A 21,061-nucleotide genomic window follows, 5' to 3' on the forward strand; every position below is an offset into this window, starting at 1 on the left:
TAATTACTTTAAAATAATAAAATAAGTTAATCCTTTATTTACTTATTAATATTTATAATTAATATATTATTAAATATTAATTTAAAATTACTTAAAGTTTCTTTAATATATAAAAAAAAAAGCATATAATATTTATTAAGAAAAGATTATTTATAAGCAAAGCTATTATTTAGTATAAATAACTAAGTTATTTGAAATTAAAAGCCTTAAAATACTTAGTAAATTTATTTTAAAAGGTATAAATTTATAGATTTATTATTATAAAGTGCAAAGCATGCGTTTTTATTAAAATTATGCAGTAAATTTATTAATTATTAAGGGAGATTTGCAAATAAGCAAGCAAGAGAATTATAATAAATTTTTATAATTATAAAGAAGGGATTTATGGCTATATATTATAACTTTTATTAATATGTAAAGTTATTAAACTTATTTAAAATTATTACCTTATAAGTTGAAATAGCAATATATTATACAATGCAATTAAATTTTTTTATAATATAATAGAAATTTAATATAAAATAAAGATTAAAATAATTAAATATAATAAAGAAATTTTTAGCTATAAATAAGTAGTAAAGAAGTTTTTAAAATTAAAACATATTAAAATTAAGCCTTTAATATTAAATATATAAGCTTAAAATGATAATGCTAAGCGCTTAAAAGGTATAATTAAAGAAAAGATGTAAGTAATATAAATAAGCTTAAAGCTCTTATACTTTTTATAGCTAGAAATTAAATGCATAATAGTATATTTTAATAATTAAATATTAATATATAACTTAAATTAATAAATATTATACTTTAGATTTTATAAAGTAATTACTAAATAAATAAGTATTTTATAATTAAATTTAAAATTAAATTAAACTTACTTATATATCTTTAGCTATAAAGCATATATCATAATATTAAATGCTTAATTAAAGAAAAGATAATATTAATAATTAAAGCTATAAATATAAATTAAATATCTTATAAGCTATTATTCTTTAAATATTTATTAAATATAAATTCCCTTTATTAAGAAAATTATTAATATAAGAAATGTAATTTTTAATAAATATAAAGTATTTAATAGTAAATAAAAAGGTTTTAAAGATAAACTCTTTATTATAAATATTAAGCGTTTTGCAAAATAAATAAAAGAATATATCCTTTTGGAAAATAATAAAATATTAAACTTAAAAGGAAAAGATTTATTTAAAGATAATTCCCTAAAAGAAACCTTAAAGAAAGGTTGATTTATAGCGAATTATAAAAGTAATATTAATAAAGAAGGAGTCTTAAAAGAAAATATAAAAAATGCTTAAGAAAGGCAGTTCGCGGTAAACTAAGAAAATAGTGCTTATATAAATGCAAAATTTAAAGTGCTCCTTATATTATTGTAAATTCCTTTGTTAATACTTTTAGCCTATGCTATTTAAATATAGTTAAATAAAGAGATTTCATTAAATAATAAATTTATTATAAATATATTATGGTAATTTGCATTTATAGCTGGTATTAAAGCTGCCTTAATAGCTAAATTAAATAAGAAGATATTAAATAAGGCATAAATTAAAAAATGCTTTTATTAAAAGGTAAAATTATATAGGAATAATTTCTTTAAGCTATTAAAATAATATAAAGATTTAAAAAATTATTTATTTAAATATTTATTTAAATAAGCAAAAGCTAATTATTTATAAAGTTATATTAAAATAAGATTATAAATTAAGATTTAAAAATGAAATTCCTATATGGCAAGAAAATAAATCCTAAATTGCATATAAATATATATATATAAGTTTAATAAATATAGAATTTTTTAAAAGTATAAGGCCTATTTAGTTATTTAAAAAGATTAGTAAATAAAAAAATAAATATAAAAGATTTATATTATAACTTTAGCAAGCTGATTTTTTTGCATATTAATAGCGATGGCAGCGAAATTTAATCTTAAACTTATATAATATGATATTATAAACGCATTTATTTATGCTTTAATTAATTAAGATATTTTTATGTAAATGCCATATGGATATTAATAGAAAGGAACCATCTTATTATTAAATAAAGCGCTATATAGCCTTTAAATTTTATTATTACTATAGTAAAAAGAGTTTATAAAAACCTTAAATTAATATAAATATTAGCAAATACTATATAAGCTATGCTATTATATAAAGAAGGGCGTTATTATTTTCTTTTATATAAATAATATTATCATTACATATTAAAAGAATTACTAAAAATAAGTGGATAAGCTAAAATAATAACTTTAAAAGAAATATAAGATTATTAAAGGAAATTTAGTTTAATGGTTTCTTAATATAAAAATCATTTAAAACCATGAAAATTACCGGATTTAGCTAGCCTAAACTATATATATTAAGAAGATTGCTAAATTAGCTAATAAAATAAATATCTTCCATAAGGTTCTTATAACTCTTAAAGAGCTATTACTAAGTACCACCGCTGCTTTAAAAGCTAAAGTTTACTTATATTAAAAGAAGATTAATTCGCTATTATTCGCCGCTATATCCATATAATTAAACATTACTTTTGCTATATTATGGTTAGTATAATTCCTAACTAATTTAAGTTAAAAACACCATAATATTGCTAATAAAGTATTATTATATTTTTTGCATATTAAGCATCTTGCCTTATATTTTTAAAATTTAAAGAGATTTATTATTATAAGCAATGCTTTTTTTGCTAATAATTCCCTAGATAAAAAGAGCTTATAAGTATTTGCTATAAAATTATTTAAAGGATTTATTAAATGAAAAGTAAATAAATAAAATATAATTATAACATTTATTATGAAAACTAAATTATTAGCCTTAGCGCAAACTATAAAAGAAATACTATTTATTAACCGGCTTTTTATTAAGCTATTTATTAAATTAAATAACTAAATAATTAAAATTAAGTATAATAATATTTAAACCATTAAACTAATAAACTTTAAGATTATTATGCTTAAAACTAAATTATAATATATAGATATTTATAATTATTAGCTATAATAAAAAATATAAAATGGAAAAATTATAATGAAATATATATTATTAGCATAAATAATTATAAATAAATTAATAAAGGTGCTATTAATTAAAAAATAAAAAGAATTTCTTTAATAACTTAATATATAAAATATTAAGAATAATTTATATAAGGGAATATTAATGAAAGATATATTTATTTAATGGCAATTAGCAATGAAAGATGGGTGAAAGGTTTAGATTCTTAGTGCTTGCTTGCTTAAGGAGGTGTATTAAATTTAATTAATAGTGAATATACCGTAGCTAAATGGTTGCATAGTGGATTTACCGTGAATTTACTATAAATTAATAAATTTACTATGAATTTATTATAAAGATAGCAAATTTATTATAAAATTGTAAATTTACTATATATACATAGGTAATACGGTGGTAAATACCTTAAGCATTAATATTTATAAATTAAAAAACCAATCCCCGCTATTAGCTAGCTTTAAAGGAATAAGAATTAAAACATCATTACGTTAACTATTAAAATTAACCATACATACAAGGATTCCACCATAAAGGAGGTGTAGAATCTGATAATAATAATTTAAGCTTCCTTGGATTACCTGGCCACATTATATAAGGCTTGGGCTTTCAGCCCAAGCCCATTACAAAATAAATATATAAATATAAGCTTAATAAGAATAAAATAATTAAATCTTTTAAGGCGCGAATTTATATTTAAGGAAACTTATAACCTTATTTTATTATAAAAAGCATATATGCCGTAACCTTAGCCATAAAATCATTTTATATAATAATGATAATTGCTATGCACTTTAATTTAAAAATTTAATAATTTAATATTATAATTACGTTCTTAAATATTAGCTAAAAAGAGTTAAATTAAATTTATTATAAATTGCTTAATGGATTTAAGGAATTGGGGAAATATAAAGTATTTTTAAGGATACTTTATAAACTTAAAGACTTTCTATCTTTTTAATATAAGGATTTTAGCTGCATATTGCAAAATTTAGGCTTAAAACCCTTATTAAAAAAGCCATGCCTTTTCACCAGCCCAGCCCATAAGGTAGTAATCCTTTTTTATATGGACGACATTTTGGTTATATATCTTGTTAAAGTATATAAGTACCATAATTGCTATGTAATTGCGGCATTGCTTTTATTTCATAGTTATAAGCCTAGTTCGCTAGCTTAATAATTAAAACCCTAAGATATTTTTCATTAATAATCACGCTAGCCTTATATTCTCCTACTTTAATAATATTAATTTATAAAAAGATTTTAAGTTTAATTCTTATATATAATATTAATTATATCTTAAGATATATTTTAGTTAATTAAATTTTATTTAAAATAAGGGGTATGTTAAAGTATATAAGTATTATAGTTATTGTATAATTGCAGCGTTGCTTTTATTTTATATATTAAAGTATATAGGTATTATAATTGCTATGTAATTATGGCATTGCTTTTATTTTATAGTTATAAGCTTAATTTATTAGCTTAACGGTTAAAACCTTAAGATATCTTTTATTAGCAATTACGTTAACCTTATATTCTTTTATTTTAATAATATTAATTTATAAAAAGGTTTTAAGTTTAATCTTTATATATAATATTAACTATGTTTTAAAATATATTTTAATTAATTAAATTTTGCTTAAAATAAGGGGTGTATTAAAGTATATTATTATAGGCTAGCCTTGGGTTATTTGTTATAAGGTATTTAAATGGGGTTTATATTTAAAGTATAGAGGAAAAGATTTACTCCCCGTTTATATTTACGCTAAAGCCTATTCTTATAAAGCCAAAGCTTACTAACTAATTACAATGGGCAAAGCCCAAACTATAACATATCCTTCTTCTCCAAGTTCCCATAATAAGCCCTAAAGGGCAGCTATATAATAAAAAATAAAGGACACTATAGTTTAATTATAAATTAAACATTACTTTTTACTTAGCTATTTAATTATATCTTAGCGCCTTTTAATTACGCTAAAGGCCCAACTCATTATTTATAATTAATATGCTTTAGCCCTTATAATTCAATATATTAGCTAAAGCAAGCCAATAAAAAATAATTATTTAGGCATAAATTAGCAGCCAAGCTAACAGCATTCCTATAATTCTTTAATACAAGCCTTTTATATAAGCTTCCTTACTTAAAACCTTAAGACTGCAAATTTATTATATAATTTATAATTAATTAGCGCTTAATTACAAGCAATTTGCTTTATTAACAAGAATTTCTTAAATTTTAAGCATTTTCATAAGGCTAAACTAGCTAACATATAGCTAATTTGCTTTAAGTTTAGGTTAGCGCTAAGCTGGCATTGCTTTTAAACTTTACCCTATAAAAAAAATTTTACACCCCCTTAAATAAACTCCTCCTTCTTATCAGCCTTAATTAATAAAAGCTGCACCCTTATTTTTTTATAATAATTAAAATAATTATACTTATAATAGCTAAATTAGCTATATATAAAATATTTAATTCTGCTTATTAAAACCACCGCAATATTAATATTTATTGCTTTATTATTTTAAGGTTAAGTATTATCCTTCTTTATTATAGCGTTAAAAACGCCTTTATATTGCCATAAGGTAAAGCAAAAGGCCTTAAATATATTTAACTACTTTTTATAATTAAGCTAAGCTTTTGCTATAAAGATTAAGCTATTAATTATTAATAATATTTTATACTTATTTAGCTAACTTTAAGCCTTTATTATATAAATTAATTAATTAAACTAAGCAAGAAATTTTGCCATTCCCTCCCTATAACGTTATTATAATGCAATTAAGCTAAGCTCGGCATGCCTTTATTTAAAAAGGTCCTTAAACACAAGGTAAACCTTTTTTAAAAAGCTTTTTAGCTACCCTTTAAACATCTTTATAAAATTAATATAAGGCAAAAAGTAATTACAAAAAGTTTCTAGCTAATTAAATATATAAAAGAATTAAGCCCCTTTAATACTAATTACCTTCCCATTTACTGCAAACTTAGCTTTTATTTTTATTAACTAAGTTGCTAAGTATTCTTAAAATAAGAATTCCTTTAAATAGGGAAGGGCTTAATAGGCTGCCATTATTTTTTTTAAATCTTATTATATTAAATTTTATATAATTGCATTATAAGTTTATAATATAAAAGGACTTTAAATATATATTATAAGCTAGCCTTAAGTTATTTATCATAAGGTATTTAAATAAGGTTTATATTTAAAGTATAAAGGAAAAGGTTTACTCCCTGTTTGCATCCGCGCCAAAGCCTATTTTTATAAGGCCAAAGCTCATTAACTAATTACAATGGGCAAAGCCTAAACCGTAATATATATAAATATTATAATTATTGTATAATTGTAATATTGCTTTTATTTTATAATTATAAGCTTAATTTATTAGCTTAGCGGTTAAAACCTTAAGATATCTTTTATTAATAATCATGCTAACCTTATATTTTCTTACTTTAATAATATTAATTTATAAAAGAATTTTAAGTTTAATCTTTATATATAATATTAATTGCATTTTGGTATATATTTTAGCTAGTTAGATTTTGCTTAAAATAAGGGGTGTATTAAAGTATATAGGTATTATAATTACCATGCAATTGCAGCATTGCTTTTATTCCACATATCCCAAGGATAAACGCAAATCCTTTACGAGGATTAAAAACGGAATTAAGTCCGCATACAAAATAAAGGACTAAGGGGAGGCTTAATAATTCTTAAGCATATAAATTCTTAGAAACTAGGAAAAGCATACCATAACGCTTTTTCACAACTTATATATTAAAAAAATAGTAGATAAATATAACTTATTAAGGAGCGAAAACTTCTTACCATTTACTTTAATACTTAAAAAAAGCTTAAGCCTTTTTCTAAACAAGCCTTAAAATAAAAAATTTAAGAGTTTTAGGAAAAAGTTAATTCTATTCTTTATATAATAATTATAATATGCCTAAATATAGCATTCCTTTACTTTATATTATTAAGATTCCTTATAAACCTAGGTTTAAGTTACCTTAAGGCAGTAAACCATGCGATTTAATATTTATATGCTACTTAATTCCATAAACTATAATTTAAAGAGAATTAAGAAGCTTAAGCGCTTTTAATAACTAAAAATGCTTTATTTATTAATAATAAGGAGGATTAAAGATCTTTCCAAGGGTATATAATAACCCTTTTTAAGAGCCCTATATATTAAAAAGCATATAAATAAGTAACCATTTTTACTTTAACTACCAAGGTTAAATTATTAGCTTTAAAGCTTATAGCTAAAGAAATAATGGCTTTAAAATGCTTATTTAAAAACATAACTTTAAATTTAAGCAAGCCTTAAATTATTTATTGCAATAATTAAATAATTATATACTTAATTATTAATAAGCATAAATAATTAAAAATAAGGCTTAAGTATATAAATATTTAGTAAATATAATTAAAATAAGAATTTAAAAAAAATACCTTTAATATTATATACTTAAAAATTAAAAAAATACTTATAAATAAACTTATTAAAATTTTATTATATACTTAATTTAAATATTTTAAGCTTTTTTAAATCTTTAAAATATAAAGAAAGTAGTAAAAAAGAATTAATTTATTTATTAATTATTTTTATTATTAAGTTTTTATTAAAAATCTTAAAAACTATACTTTTTAAAAACTATAATGCAATTTTTATATAAAAACTATTTTATAATTAAAAATTACCTTTTAATCTTTATAATAATATATTAATTAATTTAAAACCTTTTTTTAATTATTGCAATAACCTCTTAACTTTTTTAAAAAACTTTTTTAATCTTTAATTAAATTCCTAATTATAATTTTAAATTAAAATTTAATAATATTTACTTTTTAATATTACCCTTAAAATTAAAATACTTAATTATAATAATAATATAATTTTTATACTTTTTTATAATTTTTATATTATTAATAACCTAATTTTAAAGCTTTTAAGTTTTTATATTAACCTTATTATGCTACTTTAAAATAATTATAATTTAAGCTTTAAGGCGCTTTATTATATCTTTATATTTACTTTTTATAATCTTTAAAAGTTATTATTATAAGGTAAAGATCTTTTAAGTATTAAAAGGAATTATAAAAATGCAATTAATGCAAGTAAAATTAAACTCCTTATACTTATATATATTTAAGGCCTCTTTTTAAATATATTAAAACTTTTTAAATATTAAAGAATTGTTAAATTAAATATAATAAAGATAAAGTATAAATAATAAAAGAAATATTAAAAATAGCTTATAAGAATTACCTTAAATATAATAATAATAATAATTACCTTTATTATTATAATTTATATAAAAATTATTATTATAGCTATATATAAAACTCTTAATATAAAAAAGATAAGGAATATAATGCTTATTAATTTTCTTAAGCTTTTTTATATTTTTCTTTTTTTTTTATACTTTATTTTAACCTTTTTCTTAAAAAAGCATTTTATCTTAAGCTTTAAGCTATTTATATATACTTAAAGATTCTTTAAAGTTATATTAAAAATTAATATACGCTTTAAAATTAATTTTTAAATTAATTAAGAAACTTACTTTTAGGTATATTATTTAATAATATTTTAATAAAAGCATTAAAGCTTTTGTTATCTTTATTAATAAGCTCTTTATTAATTTAAATATATTTATATTTCTTCTTTTAAACCTTAAAAATATAAAAAAGTAAAATAATTTAAGGCTTAAAAGCTTATTTTTTATTACTTTTAATTATCTTTAATATAATTAAAAAGATATTTAAAATAAATAAAAATAAGTATTTTTAAATATAAATTTAATTAAAAAGTTTAAAAAAGAGGTTTAATTATTAATTATAAGTTATATTATAGGGTTATAAGCAATTAAAATTTAAGTAATAAAGTATATATATTATAAGAAAAATTAAATAATTAATTACTTAATGGGCTATAATTAATATTTTTAAGTATAAATTAATTGCTTAAAAAAGTAAGGTAATTAATAAGGTAAGAATTGCCTTTTAACTAAGGGGTGTATTGCATATATATCCCTAACTTTAATTTATAACTACTTTTTAAAATGCTTAAATAGCTAAATTTCTTTTATTTCCTTCTTTTAAACTATTCTTAGGAAAGAAATGCTTTTATAATTATGCTTTTAAACCCCTTATAATACTTATAGCCTTTTATAATTATAAGCCTGGTTTATTAGCCTAGCGGTTAAAACCCTAGGATATCTTTCATTAATAACCACGCTAGCCTTATATTCTCTTACTTTAGTAATATTAATTTATAAAAAGGTTTTAAGTTTAACCCTTATATGTAATATTAACTGCGTCTTGGGATACATTTCGGCCAGTTGGATTCTGCCTAAAATGGGGGGTGTATTAAATTATATAGGTACCACAATTGCCGTGCAATTGCGGCGTCGCTTTTGTTCCACACCATTTGGAAGCTACACCAAGGCCTTGGTTGATGAAGGCCCCGGCAGCCTCGAAGGTGTTGGAACTCCGGCCAAGTTCACAGAGAGCGAAAGTCTCTCTGACCGTGTGGTGTTCCAAGATCTTCTCGCGGTCCTGCGCACTTGTCGCAGAAAGCGGAGCTCCGACCCCAAGGACAAAGTCTTTGGTATACTTGGCGTCCTCACTGAGAGGATTCGCAATGAGATCAAGGTCGACTATAGCATTGCGGTTAAAGACGTGTACATCAATGTTTTCCGGACCGTCGTGGAGAAGACCAAATCTTTGGATATTCTGTTCGAAGCGATTCACTTCCCAACCTACACCAACAATAACAACTTGCCAAGTTGGGTACCTGATTGGTCTCACCTTTGGTGTTCCTCGCCAATTGCAAGAAGTAATACCTTCTCGGCATCTGGAAAATCACGAGCTGATGTCGAATTCATGGAGAGGGGCAAGCTGAGGATATCGGCCATACCGTTGGGAAGTATCAAGGAGCACGGAACTGCTGTGGGTACGCAATGCACCGTGAAAGACTACCTCATGGCCTTTTTACAGTGGAGAGCCTCTCTTTCACACTTCTTTGATGGTGGAACAGAGCATTTCCTGAGGTGGGTGAAACAGAGATTCTGCTTAGCGCTCAGCCTTCGCCCCACACCAGAAGGCGAAGAGACGACAGAGGCTTGGATGGATACCTGCTACCACATCTTCGCGTCCACAATACGCAATGACCTCCCCAAGCTTCACATGGATGATGAGCTAGAGCAGTACGTCGACATCCGCAGCGGCTTCAAGATGGACCCTGGAGAGCGGCGGCTATTCCTACAGAAGAACTTCGGGTCGAAGATGATGTGCCGGTGCCTGTGCATCACCGATGAGAAACGAGTTGGTATGGGCACGGGGCTCATGACACAAGACGATGTTGTTGTCGTACCGCTAGGGTGCAGCACGCCTGTGGTCTTGCGGCGCGAGGGCGACGAGTACCGTTTCATTGGTGACGTTTACATTCACGGATATATGGACGGAAGAGCAGTCGAGGAATGCAACAAGGATGCTGTGGGCAAAAGGGTCAGATCATATGTTATTCACTAAGTCAGGCAGATCTCGTCAAATATGGTCTCAAATCTAGAAGCACCTTAACTTAGTGGTGTGCGGATATACGATGATGACCCAAGTGGTGCATAATATAGCAGCAAGATCATATCGCTTCCCAAAGGCGAACATATCTGTGAATTACGTGACATGGCATTAATTGAAGGTGTTGGAAGATGGCAATTAAGTGATCTGTCGTCAAAACCAATGTAGAGCCCGACAACTCATTTAGAGTCCATTCTATGCTATATAATCTAGTGGTGTACAACCTGGAATGAATTTTCTCTACGTTACTGGAATTGAAGCCATATTTGCTTCTGATAATGCTGACATTACTTGAAGTTAGTAGAATATGTCGTCCAGAAAGACAAAGACAAATCCGTCACACGCGTATGGAAGCCATAACGTTCGGTCGATGACTCAATGCAGGTGGCAATACCAAAAACATTCGTAGGAACTGAGTTTAAAACTTCCAAAGGGCTTATGCGAACTCAAGAAGTTTGACTACCAATACGCCTCAAGTTTCAATAGTTCAGCGGGATTGGACCCGTCTTCTTCATCTGCTCGACAGAGTTGAGCCTCCTGAGGGTGAAGTTGCCCACAACATGAGGTATGTAGTCCGGATAGGTCTCGCTGATCTGCTGCATTTGCGGCCAGGAGAACTCCCCGTTGACATTGTACGCAGGCGTGTCGCTGAAGCTGGTCGTGTTGACCGAGTGATAAATGATGGGCCGGGCAGGGTACTCTTCAGTGGCTTGAATCTGCGTGACGATCGTTCCGTTTGGTGAGAACACAGCAGCGGTGCCGACAGAGGGCACGAAGGTCCAAGTCTGGCCGGTGATGGCGTAGTATCGAGCTCCGGCCATGCTGTTCTCGGTGCTTTCGAGGGAGGTGTCCACGCCGAGATCCGGAGTGAAGGGGAAGGCGGCTATGTGCAGGTTCTCATTTTGGGATTGCATGGCAAAAGTCATGGGCGGATGCATATGCCTGGCAGTTTTAGCGCGCGTCAGCAGGGTCTTCAGGGTCCGAATTTGCTACATTGCAGCTGCGTGGTTGGTGGGCAGGGAAGGCTTCGAGGATTCGAGTCTCTCCTGGCGCCGATGCGGAATGAGATTGATGCTTACTCCCAATATTCCAGGAGGCCAAGTCGACCAAATTGGGTCTGAAAGACCTTGAGTTCGTCGACGGTTCCGTTGCTAAAGATTGTACGTTCGCCCCCGGATGGGCGAAGCTTCCTGCGGATCTGGATGACCTGTCCGCCTGAGTCGATGAGGCTTGTGCCATATAGATGTAGTCTTCATCTCTCAGTGAGAATCCAAGTGCCACCCAAATCCCATTTTGCTGAGCAGCTCCCACCAATCGGTTTCATTGTGTGCTATTGATACTGAGAGACTGGTCGGCGTACCAAGCCACGAGATGTTGCCTTCTAAAACACCGGTGGGATACCTGATCGGCAAGTAATTAATGAGATACTCCCAAATGAGAATTTCAAGTGCTTCTCAATTCTTGAGGAACAGAAAGTCCGCGATGATGCGCTTACCCTGGGAACCAGAGCTCAGGAAAAGCTACGAGGTCTGCGCCTTGTGACGCAGCCTGCTCGATATATTGAACTCCAAGTTCGACGCTGGCATTTATATCATGTTTCAACCCTTTCCAGTCCAGACTCGGCTGAGGATAGGGATAAATTGCCGGAGGCGCTCGAACGAGAGCAACGGTGAAGTTGTCGGAGCCACTGCTGAAGGAGAAGCCATTGGCACAGGCCACACCAGTGAGACAAAGAATTAGAGACACGTGCATGGTTTGTCTATAGTTTGAGGACGAATTCGACAATAGTTGAGAGGATGATGATCTATCTAGGCTCATGGGCAGTTCGAGGATTTATATACTCGACACGTCCATCTGGACGCGGCGGCTTATCGGTCCCTCCGTCGTAGTGACGAACGTTGAGATGTCATCTAGAACTGCATCTGCTTTCTTGGAGGTTGGTAGTAGTCATGCTATCTGTGGAAATTCTCGGAATGAACCCGGCGATTAGGACCGGAGACTGCTACGTTTGCCGCGAAGTCATGCCGAATAGGGATTTAACAATGGAGTTATCAGGTGTATATGACATCAAGGCAGTGTTGCAAGTCTCTAAACACATTCAAAGCGAGGCCGAACCCACTTCTCGGGATTTGCTTCCCCCTGACAGTGAGGGATGAGCTCTGAGCTCAGAGGTCGGGTTGTGCAAAAGATGTTCATCTGTGGCGTCATGGGCCGAGATTCTCTTTCGTTGTCGCGTAGCCGGATTATTTGACTGGGATTCCCTGCCGGTTCTTGGCCTAGCCGGGGGTGGAAAAGAGAAACAATATTTCGATATGTAGGTAGTGCTTCAGCACCTCCTGAAATGGCATCATGCACATAGAGACTATCGGATTCAGATGCATTTCACTAGCCCTGGTTGGGGCCTTTAGGTTTCGCCGGCTTTGGATGAGATCGGGGTTATACTCAGGCCGCTTGTTTGCATAGTGAGGCGTAACAGTTCAAGGCCACAAGCAGTTCATTGCATTGTGATCATGGTCGTGCTCAGGAGCCTTAATTGCAATGGCAGGCGACATGGGGACCTCGCTTCTCGGTCTCCAGGCCGTGAGTCAAAAGCGACATGCCGATCGGACCTGAGTAAGTAGCAAATCCATCTCAAATGCCGAATATCAGACACCGATCAGGTTGCAGTATAGAGAAAGGCAAGATTTTAGGCATCACAAATATAGTTCCGATATCTTTCTGGTCTTCTTTTCAACCCTTTTCCTTTCCACTGGGTGGGAACCACTGAACGCAACGCCAAAGAGTGTCTGAGTCGAGGGCCGCGACAGTCCTAACCTGCCCAAATCGCCAACGAGGCATGTCACAGTCACCACTTTCGAGATACCAATGGGCGCGCCCTAGAATCTCCTTCACACCGGATCATTTTAGTGGGATTGAAGAAATATTGCCGCATAGTTCCTGCATCTGATAGAAGTTTTCTCCAACTATGTTACTTTTTCCTGTAGCTGATAGCCATCACTCGTTGAAAAAGAAAAAGGCACGTATAGTGCGACCGTCACGAATCCATTCGATGAATATCTCTGCCGGTTCTGGAACTTTGACGGCAAGAGTCATGAAGAAAATGCAATTTTTCAAATTTTTATCACGACCGGTGACTTCTCCAGCACTAATTGCCTTAGTGAAATCGCCGATGAAGACGTGGAAACATGGGGGGTTGGCAAGGTATTGAATGCCGCTTTGGCTTAGAGGGCAGCTATCCGTCCTGTCACCATCGAGGCTCCAGGAGCAACTCGAAAGCTGAGGAGCTCGAAAAAGTTGTGTCTGTTTGTACTGAGTAACTATGTGATACTGGAACGGGCATCTAAGGATCCCAAACTGAAAAGCAAAGCTCAGAAGGGACAGCGAATTCTGAGGTGGTTCGCCGGTGGCGGATCCTAAAGACATGGGATATGCATACAGAGATACATTACCATGCATTTGGCCATCAGACTTGCCAACAGCATTATGCCACAGTTTACCTACCAGGGGGAGGGGGGGTCTTTGTATGGGTTACGCAATGTAATTATGTTTTGACATCTAAACAAAATTTTAAAAATATAATATAATACTAGCGAAATGCTATTAAAATATTATTAAAACCAAATTATATCAAAGCTTTAAATTATATTAATATTAACTTTATATTAGCTTAATTATATATTAGCTAATATCATTATAATTTTATATTAAAAGCTTTAATTTAAACTTTATTAACTTTAAACTTAATTCTATTTTTAAATATTTCCATAGTTTTATAAATCCTTTTATAATAAATAGTTAAGCTAGTAAAGAATAAATAATTAATTAAGTTAGGAATAAAGAAAAAAAAGAGTTTTTTTTTTACCCCTATATTAAGAGTTAACATAATATTAAGATTAACATAATATTACAATATATTAGGAATGTTTATATATTAGTAACGTGTAAATAATGCAATATACACACAAAAAAAGCATATCAGAACCTTGATTGCATGTCACTATTATATCGCTATTCCATTGACATCGTGGTGTGATGTTAACAAAAACCCCCCCTCCCCCTGGTAGGTAGTCTACCGTTCCATTTGATGACCCCGCCTCCTTACACGTGCGGTGTGTCAATTGGGCAAGGAGGCTGTCGGATCGCACGCGTAACTACTTGAGCATTCCGCAAGCCGGGTCGACTCCACAAAGGCACGACCGAGAGGGTGGTACGCCCGGTCGGCATTCCTTCCGCAGCTCCAGCCTGCATCATTTGTATCCAATCCTTTCACCGTGGCGTCGGTAAACCCAGACCTTGGAGAGCTCACCTTTGTCGCCCGTCAAATGCATGGTCCGGCGACCACCTCGCTTGGCAGTTTGGCGAGTCTGCAGGCGTCGGCAGCATTGACAGCCGTATCTATCGGTGTTGACGGTCCGTATGGTAATGATGCGAGCGTTGTCAAGCAGCTGCAATATTTTGATTGGGTGCTTCTGCTGGCCGGCGGTGTGGGAGCTACCGCCATCCTGCCTCTTTACCGCCATATCCGAACTGCTAGTTCATCGACCCCGGTGAGACTTCTTTGGGCGGTTCGCGAGGCAAGCGAGCTGATGTGGGCAGAAAACATTTTGCGCGATTCTGCGAGTGATGTTGCCGATAACTGTAAGGTTCGCTTGTTTGTAACGAGGGGCGAACGAGGCTTACACGTGAGCGACGGTGGCAACGAAGCACCGGGATTGGAGTCCTCCAAGCAACTGGGCGATATTTCGTCAATTCTTGCGGAGAACGAGGTCGAGAAATGACCGATAGGTGTTGGGACGGAAGACATCTTTAGAGACGCGGCAATGAGTCCCGCGCGACCTGATCTTCAATCAGAGGTCGACGAAATGTTTGAGGAAGATTCCGACGAGGGAGTAGCCGTGGTAGTTTGCGGGCCGGCTACAATGGTCGATGACTTGCGGGCAGCTGTCGGATTCTGGATTGAAGCGGGGCGAGATGTGTATTTCGATAAAGCGAGCTTTCCCTTGTAGCGGGGATGACATTGCATAACACAGGCCCGTTTAAGCGAGACGGCTTCATGTTCTCGCTCCCGTCGGTTTTCTCGTAATCAAATCTCGGTGAGTTGGTGCAACGGGACATATGTAGTCTAGCCGAATTCCGAGCTGCAGATGATCTAGAGTACCGTTTGATATCCAGGACTTTGCCTGTCGAATCCTTCGTTTTGAGCTTTCCCTTCACGCACCTGCACCCTCATGAACGACTTGGCGCTTTCTGTGTAGATATTCCGTGTTCTGAAATGTCGAACAAGACGCAATTGACCAGCACCAAAGAGTACATCATCTCGGGCTGCACAGTGGCCGACGGCGATGCGCTCGCCGCCAACAACCTCCCTGCCTTCTGGGCTGATCCGCATTTCCGTCTGAATTGGCCGAACCGCACTCTCGAATACCATGTGATTCAGATTGCCAAGCGCTTCCCGAATAACTTGTTGACTAGGCGCGAGACTAAACGCCATTTGAAAGCCGTCCACCCCGATACTGGTCGCATCGTTGGGTACGTGCGATGGATCCTCCCGGCCGATTTTGACGCGTCTGTCTGGCCTGAAGCCGTAACTCCGGCGGTCAGCGAAGACGATGAAGCTTTCTTCCGCCGCCTTGCCTCGATGGCCGATTGGAGCACTGGCGACACGACTGATGGGCCGATAAGTCCGGTCCAGAAGGCCGAGAATGAGATTCTGTCCAAGAAGAGATACATCCGTAAGTGATCTCCCCGTTATCCGGCGAGTCACCTAGACCATGCACGATGCACTAACACGCTGGCTTTATCGTACAGAGCTGGACTACTTGGCAGTGCATCCAGACAACCAGGGCAGAGGCATCGCCACGCACCTGGTTGCGAGCGGTCTGAAAGAGGCCAAGAAGATTGGCCTCGACGTCTACGTTACGGCATTTCGTCCCGGCGTCGGGTTGTACCGACGGCTTGGGTTTCGCACCGAGAAGGAGCTTGTACTGGACGATTCTGAAGAGGGCGGGCCGGGAGAGGTCTACCGAGCCCTCATGACCTATGCTATCGCCTCATAAGAGGCCACGCCATTCGGAAATCATTCTGTCAGTTTTCAGGGTTGCTTCGTTAGAGTTGCGTAGTGTTTTGTACTTCGCCGACCACTATTTTTCTGGGTCAGTGGGTATAGTAACAAGATAGGTATTGACTCCTGGTAGGTCATCGGAAGAATTCGTTCCCTACTGCTATAATCTCCTTAACTACCTTAAATTGCTTTACTCAGGACTCATCTATATCCGAGTAGAGAAGTTCTAACACCAACATTCATCAAGAAAGTAGCTATGGTTCTCATTTATAATCTAGCTGTACAACTCGTCTCAAAAGGTAAGATACAAAGGAAGGTAGCGCTAGTAGAAGGAACTTTTATATTTGAAGTCCCATAAATATATACCTAGGAACACTGATTTAGTTCCTTTTTTAAGATCCAGGAGAGGTATCCGTATCTAGTCTACTCTACCTAGGCAGTCATGGTCATCTCTTTAGCTTCCTCTGTGACTGTCTGGAGGTACTCTTCTGCTTCGAGACCTGTAAGCACATAGCCCAGCCGGACCATCTCGTATGTGAGATATTTCACCTTGCCATAGAAGACTCCAATCTTCCAAACCAAGCCATAGATCCTCGGTGCCTTTCCCTCAAGGATCTCTGCGATCAAGCAACACAGTGGAATGATGCGAGCCTCGAGATGTGTCTTGGCCGTCTTCTGGAGTAACGGGAGTAGTTTCCGAATCAAGAGGGCGTGGGCGAGATGGTTGATTCCAAAATGGAGCTCGTACCCGTCGGATGTCTTTGTGGCAGGTCTCAAATCAGCACGAAGAGATATACGTGAAAAAGGGAATATCTGGGGAGACAAATATCTAGGGAGACAAGTGTTCCTGAACTTCTCCGACCACGGTGGTCCTGGGTCCACGCGTTGCCAGGAGCAGCGGTCCACGCCTTGGTGAACATGGTCTTTTATTTAGGAGCGTAGCTCCACCTCAATCCGTCGACGGCACATCCAGGGCGGGCCATCTGAGCAACTAGGACCACAAAGACAGGACGGAGCGGGTGCAGGGAAACAGGGGAATGGGTAACTTACAAGCCCCCGGGGGAGGGCCATGATTCCCGCGTTGGCCATGAGCACATCGAGGCGGGACTCCTTCGCCAAAATCTTCTCTGCGGCTTCCTTGACGGTGGCGAGATTTGCGTGGTCGCAGCGAATCCATTCCAGCTGGGTGGCACTACCAGTGCTGGACTTGATGCTGTCGATGGTCTGCTGAGCCGCGGCTTGGTTGCGGCCGGTGATGTAGATCTTGGCCGGGTGGCGGCTCGCGAGCATCTTAGCTGCGGCGGCCCCGAGGCCATTGGTACCTGCAGCACACGGAGCGTTAGACCGACGCTTGAAACAAGGGAGGCATCTAGTCTACATGGTCCTGGGCATGCTTACCACCGGTGGTCAGCAGCACCTTGCCGTTCAGCTCGGGCACATCCCGCTCGAGGTTGAAGTCGAGTTTGACCGTTTTGGATGCAGAGGCTGTTCGAATTCTAGATACTGAGGAGCAGAGTTGAACTGGACGAGCGGCAACGCGTACGGTTCATGTATCATGGGGATTCGCGTCAAGAAGCAGCTTCTCAGTTCGATGAGGCTGGACGTTGATTATTCATTGAAGTGAGTTAACCCATGCGAGACGTCTGGAAGCGAGGCAGGGAAACGCAATCTGTTGGTGCGGATGGGAGCATGCCTATTGGTAGTCGGCAAGATCCAGGATCGGCCAACCCAAGCAGGAAGTACCCGATATAATGCTATCCTACATGTGCATACTCAGCCCGCGGTCAGGATGACCTCCGGAAGTCCGTCGCTGCCTGCTGGGCCCTTCTCAAACGAAAATTCTCCCGGCCGAGTCAGAACGGCCGCAAGTCCGCAATAAGATCCTCAAGCTCGGCGTAAGTCTCCCCCCAGTGTGAGTATCACACGCCCATTCCAACGCTCCTTTTCATCGTGGACCCCCACCACTCGGCCACTTATCCGCATCCCTCTCCTTGCCGTAAGTCTCGACGCCAAACTTGAAGAGGCTAAGATTGACATCGGGGCAGCGAAGCGAGTACTGTATCAGCTGTGCAGGGAGTGGGAACCTGAAGCACCAGAGTCTGGTGGCTGGGCTGTTGTCAGGGAAGAATTCGCCAGTTTTGAGAACTTACGTGCGTGGCCTCGAGTTTCAGATGAGTGGGAACGAACTCTGGAGCCGAACAACATTGAGATACCTGGCACCCACGGATTAAGGTCAAGCGCTGCTATGAATTTGGGTTTTATCTACATTGGTATAGATGATTGCGGACTGAGACGATAGATTCCGAACGACACATTTACATGGTATTTACTTTTTGTTTGATCAACTTCATGTTTTACATCCTTGTATTAATATTATTAAGGCGAAGTGAAATTGAATCCGTGGTTGAATTATCCGTGTCGCAGGTCATCTGCTAATAAATGTTGAGGCGTGTGGGTATTTGGGTGTGCGAATTGGGCACGGGTGTCGGTTTCGTCCTGACGATGTACCCTCTGTTTTTGCAGGTGCGAATCTCCGAATTCTTTGCAATAATTTGTGGTTACGATATTGACACCTCAATACTATCAAATGGTGCGCACGTCGACTGGACTTGAAGTTATGGCTTTGTTGAATAGCCTCGATGCCTAGTGTGCCAACGCTGAGAATAGAATGGATTTGCTTGTAGGGGACATGATGTGTGTGCATAGAACAAGTCCTCATGTAACGCTGACTTCAACCTGCTTCTTCACAATAATTGACTTGTCATCCATCCCACCCCCGTAGATGCTGGCCTCATCATCGTCAAGCCTCTCAAAGGTGAACAGTCTAGGTGATGAAGCGCTGATCTTGGTGATGTTCACCGGGCCATCATTCCGGAAGCCCAGGCGACTGGCCCTCGTACCAGCCGTCCGAGACGTCATGCCTCTTGACATCCCGTATGAGTTGGCCATCGTGTTGCCTTTGCTGGCAAAGAAGCTGCGGAAAAGGGGGCCCAGCAGGGGTAGGTTTCCGCTGATGATGGCGACGCCTTGCTCGAGGGTGGTCCAGGTCGTCGCGTAGACTTGGGTGTAGCTCCCGTCCGAGGGGACGAACTTGAGGATCTCCGTGATTCGGATGACGGAGGCCACACACAGCCACTATAGTATAACTTTAGCTGAAGTATGACGACTGGAGTATTAGTGTCCAAAGGTCACTCACAAACTTCCGAGCAGGAAGATCCCGACGACTGCCACCTTCTTCCTCGTGTTGATCTTCAGCTGCCACAATGCGGGAAGCGGCAACACCAAGACATAAATGTCTCCCACAAGCGACAGAACAGCAGCCGTGGTGCCCGAGACGACCTGGTCACGGCAGGAGCCGCCTTTGATCGTTCGGTCATAGAAGAACGCAATGGGGTAACAAGTCGTGAGGTTGACAGCCCAGGTTGTGATTCCCCAAATTAGTGTGTACGCTATGCCCACGTACACCCAGATCCGGAAACGCCCGTATGCTTTGGTCGAGAAGACTAAGGCCCACAACGGTTAGTCAAGGCACAGGTATACATGTGAGATGGACCTCCTGCGCTGTGGTGTCTTACCTCTCAAGTAGAACATCAGGATGGATATTTTAACACAGCAAAGCACAGGCTGGTTGGCTCTCTGGAGAGCGAAGCTGATCTGGTGGTGGGTCAGCGACAATGGTCAGGAATGCTGTTGGTCTTCGCGCCCTGTCATATAATCTGTAGACATACTCTGGCAAAACGCGCCGCTTGGACCTTCGGGAGATTGCAAAGATGGTGTCCGAGGCCATTGGCGACAACTGCAGCGATTGTGAGTTAGTTTGAGGTGTGGTTGGTGAAGACATGTGAATATAAGATTGATCACTCACGGAGATACTGGCAGATCGCTGGTTCCAGTGACAAGAGCAACCCAACACCCATCAAATAGTCGTCCCAAGCGACATTTTGGCTAGTCTTAACCCGAGCAACAATCCGCAGGCCATATGTCAACAGAGAAAGAATTAGGATGATTGTCGTGGGGATCACGCCGAAAAGCTGTCTGTTGTAGACATCTTCCGGGATGTCAGGGGGACAGGCGCCTCCCGCGGCTGAGGAAGACATCTTGAGGCGCAGTGATCAGCCCAGCTGATATCAAAGGCACGAAGAGCATCTAACGACCGAGCGCTAGAGGACCGAGAAGCAGCAAAGGCATGGCACGCTGGCAGTGCCAGTCGCAGTTCTCTGGTCGAGGTGGGGCGCAGTATATACCAATAAGCCTTCACATGTGTGCTCCGTACTCACAGTAGTAGAATAGCCATCTGGAGATCCAGGATGCTATGTAAAGTTTTCAGGGTCATTGATACTGGCGATGGTTTGCGTCTAAGGCACATCATTGATGCGTTCCCTTGCTGCGGCAGT

The 21,061-nt window shown here is 36.3% G+C and overlaps 5 protein-coding genes across 5 annotated transcripts; 2 read left to right on the forward strand and 3 right to left on the reverse strand.

The window, feature by feature from the left end:
* Positions 1-9,385: 9,385 nt before the first annotated feature.
* On the forward strand, positions 9,386-10,561 carry INS49_009565 (uncharacterized protein; the record flags this gene model as incomplete). The annotated part of the gene is made up of 1 exon (XM_043170295.1): positions 9,386-10,561. The coding sequence occupies one exon, from the start codon at positions 9,386-9,388 to the stop codon at positions 10,559-10,561; it is 1,176 nt and encodes a 391-aa protein (XP_043024860.1).
* Positions 10,562-11,085: 524 nt separating this feature from the next.
* INS49_009566 (uncharacterized protein) lies at positions 11,086-12,358 on the reverse strand (the record flags this gene model as incomplete). Its single annotated transcript, XM_043170296.1, has 3 exons — positions 11,086-11,548; positions 11,686-11,856; positions 12,102-12,358. The coding sequence occupies 3 exons, from the start codon at positions 12,356-12,358 to the stop codon at positions 11,086-11,088; spliced, it is 891 nt and encodes a 296-aa protein (XP_043024861.1).
* A 3,520-nt stretch (positions 12,359-15,878) lies between these two features.
* Positions 15,879-16,662, forward strand: INS49_009567 (uncharacterized protein; the record flags this gene model as incomplete). The annotated part of the gene is made up of 2 exons (XM_043170297.1): positions 15,879-16,338; positions 16,415-16,662. 2 exons carry the CDS (start codon positions 15,879-15,881, stop codon positions 16,660-16,662), a joined length of 708 nt encoding a protein of 235 aa, XP_043024862.1.
* A 437-nt stretch (positions 16,663-17,099) lies between these two features.
* On the reverse strand, positions 17,100-18,217 carry INS49_009568 (uncharacterized protein; the record flags this gene model as incomplete). Its single annotated transcript, XM_043170298.1, has 4 exons — positions 17,100-17,426; positions 17,718-17,989; positions 18,066-18,152; positions 18,211-18,217. The coding sequence occupies 4 exons, from the start codon at positions 18,215-18,217 to the stop codon at positions 17,100-17,102; spliced, it is 693 nt and encodes a 230-aa protein (XP_043024863.1).
* Positions 18,218-19,382: 1,165 nt separating this feature from the next.
* On the reverse strand, positions 19,383-21,000 carry INS49_009569 (uncharacterized protein; the record flags this gene model as incomplete). The annotated part of the gene is made up of 6 exons (XM_043170299.1): positions 19,383-19,802; positions 19,899-20,170; positions 20,243-20,321; positions 20,396-20,463; positions 20,533-20,702; positions 20,945-21,000. 6 exons carry the CDS (start codon positions 20,998-21,000, stop codon positions 19,383-19,385), a joined length of 1,065 nt encoding a protein of 354 aa, XP_043024864.1.
* Between the last annotated feature and the right edge of the window lie 61 nt (positions 21,001-21,061).

The sequence above is a fragment of the Diaporthe citri genome (assembly GCF_014595645.1).
Source record: "Diaporthe citri strain NFHF-8-4 chromosome Unknown scaffold_4, whole genome shotgun sequence".
NCBI classification, from domain to species: Eukaryota; Fungi; Ascomycota; class Sordariomycetes; order Diaporthales; family Diaporthaceae; genus Diaporthe; species Diaporthe citri.